Source organism: Nannospalax galili, unplaced genomic scaffold (assembly GCF_000622305.1).
Source record: "Nannospalax galili isolate Female #2095 unplaced genomic scaffold, S.galili_v1.0 scaffold1096, whole genome shotgun sequence".
NCBI lineage: Eukaryota > Metazoa > Chordata > Mammalia > Rodentia > Spalacidae > Nannospalax > Nannospalax galili.
The window spans coordinates 1,625,230-1,631,229 of NW_008338289.1; the positions used below are offsets into that span (position 1 = coordinate 1,625,230).

General features: G+C 45.8%; 1 protein-coding gene across 4 annotated transcripts in view; it reads left to right on the plus strand.

The window, feature by feature from the left end:
* Positions 1–5,102, plus strand: part of Dapk1 (death associated protein kinase 1) — a 207,803-nt gene extending 202,701 nt beyond the window's left edge. For all 4 annotated transcript variants that reach the window (XM_008833093.2, XM_008833095.3, XM_008833094.2 and 1 more), the window contains exons 26-27: positions 2,606–3,834; positions 4,281–5,102. In XM_008833093.2, coding sequence (XP_008831315.1) covers positions 2,606–3,834; positions 4,281–4,320 — 1,269 coding nt within the window. In that variant the 3' untranslated portion in view covers positions 4,321–5,102. The remainder of the gene's footprint in view (positions 1–2,605; positions 3,835–4,280) is intronic.
* The last annotated feature ends 898 nt before the right edge of the window (positions 5,103–6,000 follow it).

Here is a 6,000-nt window from a genome sequence, read left to right on the forward strand (position 1 = left end):
TTTAACCTCCTAGTAAACTGCCAGCTGATTGACTAACTGCCTAGCAGTACTGTAAAGTGACTGATTGCAAAGAAGGAGACGGGGGAAGGGCAAAGCTTAGATTATAAGTCACAGCTGGATATAAAGTATTTAACCATAACAATAAATACACTCCTTTGACATAGTATTCTCTCACCTTCTAGTATTTGACCGAAATTTTTCAAGTCATAATGTGTAATCCCCTTAATTTCATACCACACTCCCTCCCTTTTGAGTGAGAGACTTTACTAAATAAACGAAGACTTGGAAGAGGGAGGGAAAAGGAAAGAGAACCCCAGTGATGTGGCCAGGTCTGAGTAGCTCCAGCCTCCTTGGTCTAGTCCTGTGTTGTTCTTCATCCAGGATCCCACCCAACAGATTGTGAGCTCCTCTCCTTGGCCTCCTTTACCAGGGACCTCAGGTCAGGCTTTCTTTTTTATGACCTTGGGAGGTGACAGTAGTAATAAATAGCAAATGAGGACCTACCCAATGCTGTGTTGAGAACCAAACAGAAATGGGCTGTCTCCTCTGTGAAAGTTAAGTCTGAGGCTCAGTATGAAGAGAGCTGAAGAAAAGACATTGAAAGGCCTAAACCTCAACAGGACAGGAAAGCTCTGAGACTAACAGGTGGAGCCAAAGGCCCTGCAAGGAAGGAGCCCGCCTAGGAACACTATTATTCATTATTCATAGTATCCTAGAAGGACCCGGAAGCAAAAAGTGGTTTCTGGGTTTTTTTCTCACCTTTTCTCCAACTTCCGGTTTTTTGAAGTAGACACTCCTGTAGGGTGAAAGTCCCCAGTGGTCACCGTCTCTGGTCTCATTTTCCCCTCTCTGAGACCAGCTGAAATCACAGGCCCTTATTTTCTAGAGTTTTTTGAAAAAAAAATGGAAGTATTTTTAAATTTACTTTGTGTTAGTATATTAGTACAATATTCTGAACCTTTTATGAAAAAATCCAAGATCACCATTGAAGCCAGGTATCGTGGAGTGTGAGTGTAATCCCAGCGCTCAGAAGGCTGAGATGAAGACGAAGAATTGAAGGCCAGCCTGGGCCACATAGTGAGACCTTATCTCAAACAAACAAGTGAACACTACCAGGAGCCCTTACGTCCTCTACACCTCAGCTGATCCATTATTTACATTTTGCTGCCTTTGCTTCCTTCCTATTCGTTTATTTCTTGTTTATTTTACAGACATCATCATATATCACCCCTAAGTCACTGAACCTCTGTCTACAATGAAAAGGATGTTTTCTCCCATAACCCAGTGAAATAAATGATCGCACTCCAGAAACACAACACTGATGCATAAATTGTGACCGAGTTTATGGTCTTCATTAAAGGGTCACCATTTACACTGATGACTTCCTTTTTTAAAAAAAGAAAGAAAGAAAAGGTTTACTGGGCTTATAATTCTAAATTATAGTTCATCATTTCCGGGAAGTCAAAGGAGGAACTAGAGCAGTTAGTCACATCATATTCACAATCTAGTAACTTTTTTTTTTTTTCCACTTGTTATTTTTTGTTTGTGTTGTCTTTTTGAGACAGGGGTCTCCCTGTAGCCCTCTTTGTTTTAGATTGTGAACGTGCTGGGTGTGGTGGCACATGCCTTTAATCCCAGCACTTGAAGCAGGTGGATCTCTTTGAGTTCAAGACCAGCCTGGTCTACAAAGTGAGTTCTCCTTTGGGACTACGGGGAGACCCTGTCTCAAACAGATCAAAAAATTTTTTTTTGATTTCTTTGTTTTTATTTTATGTGTACAAGTGCTTTGCCTGCGTGTATGTAAGTGCACCTGTGTCATGCAGTGCCCACAGAGGCCAGAAGAGGGTCTCAGTCCCCTGGAACTTCAGTTACAGAGGATTGTTAGCCACCATGTAGGTGCTGGGAACTGCACCCGGGTACTCTGCAAGAGCAGCCAGTGCTCTTAACCACTGAGCCATCTCTCCAGCCTCTGTTCTTGCTTTCTTAATGTGATCATTTGAAGTAAACATGGCAAAATTTGGATTAAATCCAGGATACATTTTTTTCATATATTGTTTGGGATTTGATGTGCTAGCAAAGAAACACTTGCTTAATCCACACTCATTCAAATTAATGCCTGTGTTTTGTAATTTTAGTATTTATCTGTGTGTGCCATGACATGCATATGGAGGTCAGAGGACAGCTCTATAACCTCCTTTAATAGCTACTTTTATTCATTTTGGATTTATTTTGAGATCCAGATTCAGTCAGAAACCACTCTGCTGTTTCCTGCCATCTCAGCCACCTCGTCTCATCTTCTTCCGTTATTTTTTGTTTGCTTATTGCTTTGGTTTGGTTTTACGTTCGTTTTTGTCTTCCTATACATGAGATTTTTGACCTCCTGAGTAACTGCTTCTCAGAAACTCTCTTCTGATAGTCTCAAACCAGGTTGGGGGTGGGGATGAATGTTTGGTTTTAGATGGACCATGGAAAAGCCCTGTGTTATTTCTCAGAGTGTCTACTCAAGTTTGCCCACTGAGCTGAGGTCCTTCTGTGCTCTGAGTGGTAAGTGCCCCTGGCTTGGGTTCTTTTCCTGTTGTTGACCTTGAGTTGCCCTCTCTGGCAGATCAACATCATGCAGAGTGAAACTGTGCAGGATGTCCTGCTCCTGGACCCTCGATGGCTTTGCACCAGCGTCCTGGGGAAGCTGCTGTCTGTGGAGACGCCCCGGGCCTTGCATCATTACCGTGGCCGCTACACCATGGAGGACATCCAGCGCCTGGTCCCCGACAGTGATGTGGAGGAACTGTTGCAGATCCTGGACGCCATGGACATCTGTGCCCGAGACATGAGCAGTGGGACCATGGTAGACGTTCCTGCTCTTATCAAGACAGATAGCCTGCAGCGTTCCTGGGCTGATGAAGAGGATGAGGTGATGGTGTATGGTGGTGTGCGCATCGTCCCTGTTGAGCATATAACCCCCTTCCCATGTGGCATCTTTCACAAAGTTCAGGTGAACCTGTGCAGGTGGATCCACCAGCAGAGTGCCGAGGGCGATGCAGACATCCGCCTGTGGGTGAGTGGCTGCAGGATCACCAACCGTGGGGCTGAGCTGCTGGTGCTGCTGGTCAACCACGGCCAGGGTATAGAGGTGCAGGTGCGTGGACTGGAGACAGAGAAGATCAAATGCTACCTGCTGCTGGACTCGGTGTGCAGCACCATTGAGAATGTCATGGCCAGTACCTTGCCGGGGCTGCTAACGGTGAAGCACTACCTGAGCCCCCAGCAGCTGCGGGAGCACCACGAGCCACTCATGGTCTACCAGCCACGGGACTTCTTCCGGGCACAGACCCTGAAGGAGAGTGCCCTGACCAACACCATGGGAGGGTACAAGGAGAGCTTCAGCAGTATCATCTGCTTCGGGTGTCATGATGTCTACTCGCAGGCCAGTCTCGGCATGGACATCCATGCATCAGACCTGAACCTCCTGACTCGGAGGAAACTCAGTCGCCTGCTTGACCCACCTGACCCCATGGGGAAGGACTGGTGCCTTCTTGCCATGAACTTAGGCCTCCCAGATCTGGTGGCCAAGTACAATACCAACACCAGGGCTCCCAGGGATTTTCTTCCCAGCCCGGTGCATGCCTTGCTACAGGAATGGACCTCCTACCCCGAGAGCACAGTGGGCATCCTCATATCTAAACTGCGGGAGCTCGGGCGCCGGGATGCTGCTGACTTTTTACTGAAGGCCTCCTCTGTATTCAAGATCAACCTCGAAGGCAACGGCCAGGAGGCCTATGCCTCAAGCTGCAACAGTGGCACGTCTTACAATTCCATTAGCTCGGTGGTGTCCCGGTGAGGGCGGCCTTGGCTCGGGCAGGGTCTCTGTGGACTGAGATGCAAGGGGAGGGGGGTGCAGCCTGTCCTTTTCACTGCAGTTCCCCAGGCTTTCCCTCCACACTCATATCCTGAAGACACCCCCTCCCTCCTGTTCCCCTGCTTCCCTGCCTCCATCTCCCTCTCATCCCCTAGTGAAGAGCAGACCGTACCCTTTACTTCGGCCCTCCCCTTCCTCTCAGTGTTTTGGACTCTATCTCCTCTTCAGTACCTTGCTTCTATCTGATGGTTTTATTGGAATTCTGAACTTTTCAATGAATTTATTTTAACTCCTTAGTTGATTGTCTTTAAAAAAAAAAAATGGGCGGGGGAAAGAAACACACATTTACCCCCAGCACAGTGTGTACTTCTTACCCTTTCCTTTGCTGTACCAGCTCCTCAGCTTATCTCTTTTATATTTGTAGGAGAAACTCCCATGCTTGGACCTCACTGTATGATTTATAAACAGACAGTATGTGAGTGCCTTTTGCAGAAGAGGGTGTGTTGAAAGCATCTGAGTCAGCCCGGAGCTGTCACCAAGGAAACGCTACCTCTCTGTCCCTTGCTGTATGCTGATCATCGCCAGAGGTGCTTCACCCTGAGTTTTTCTTTTTCTTTTTCTTTCTTTTTTTTTTTGGTGGGGAGGGGCACATTCTGTGTTTTATGTGGCAAGGAAAGGGGAGAAAGGAGAGGACTCCCCCAGGGTGTTTCATGGCCAGTGTTGCTGTAAAAAGACGTTTTATGTTGCTTTTGTTAAAGCATCTGTGTGAGCATTTGTACAAAATCCAGACTGTCCTGCTTCCTCACTCCCTCTCATCTCAGGTAGAAGGTGACACAGTGTAGGGTCGGGAGACCTGTGTAAGAATTCAGAAGACCCCGACTTTTAACCCGGGGCAGTCCGTTGGTGGTGGTGCATAGCAGATGGTTTCGACAGTTAGATTCTGGTTTGGTCACTTCTTGTGCTTGAAGTCCAGAAACAAGAAAATAGAGGAAGCAAGTTTCCTTGCAGTGATTTGAAATTGTGATAGAATTTTAAATTGATATGAGGGAATGTGTCCTAATTCTTCTGTCCTGAGAGCATGTAATGTTAACGTTTTATCATCTGTACATATATATATGCACTATGTATATACATATATATTAATACTGGTATTTTTACTTAATCTATAAGATGTCATAAAAGAATTAAGTTTTTTTCCTTTTTCTTTCCATTTTTTTATATATAAATAAACTTGCTTATTGCATTGGATTTGTTGGTCCTTAATTCAAAAGGACGTCTGTTCTCTGTTGGATTTTCATTCCCAGCATTTTACACAGTAGCACTAACCGATTTGAAATTCAGAACATCCAGGGTTTGGAAAGCAACCCAGCTTGCTTAGGTCCTTGTTTGTTTCTAAACTAGAGGTAGCAGAGGGACTAAAAGGGGCCTAGGTGATTTTCGTGTTTGTTCTCAAGAGTGGCCTCTAGGTTTGGTTTTGTTTTGGGGTTTCAGGGTGGGAGGTTTGAGACAGGGTCTACTATGGGGTGGGAGATTTGAGATAGGCCCCAGTTGGCCTGGAACTTGCTGTGTAGACGATCCCAGGCTGGCCTCAGTATCACAGTAGTCTTCCCGACTCTGCCTCCTGAGTGCTGAGATTAAAGGCATGCACCACCATGCCCAGCTTTTTTTTTTTTTTTTTTTCAATTTATATATTTATTGTTGGGCAGAGGAAGACACATGCCACAGAGCACATGTGGAGGTCAGAGGACAACTTGCAGGAGTCGGTTCTCTCCTAACGTGCAGATTCTGGGGATCAAACTCAGGTCATCAGGCTTTGTGGCAAGCACTTTTACCTGCTAAGCCATCTCACTTGGCCTTTCTGTTTTCCTTGGGTGAACCAACATGGCATCTTCTAGTCCTAGCAATGGAGTTAGAAGTAAGCTTTCTATTTTATGCCAAATGTAGAGGATGGTGCCAGGAACAAGAGAAAGTCCCCAGTATAAGAGACCTGTCTCCTTGTACTTCTTTAAATGCAAGCTGCACAAGCCCAGGTTATCAACAAGAAATTCCAGAGTTGATCTGTCTGGGACCTGTATGTGACAGCAACCAGAGGTGACAAAACCAATATTGAATAAAATCACAGGGGAGCTTTAAAATAGGCATAG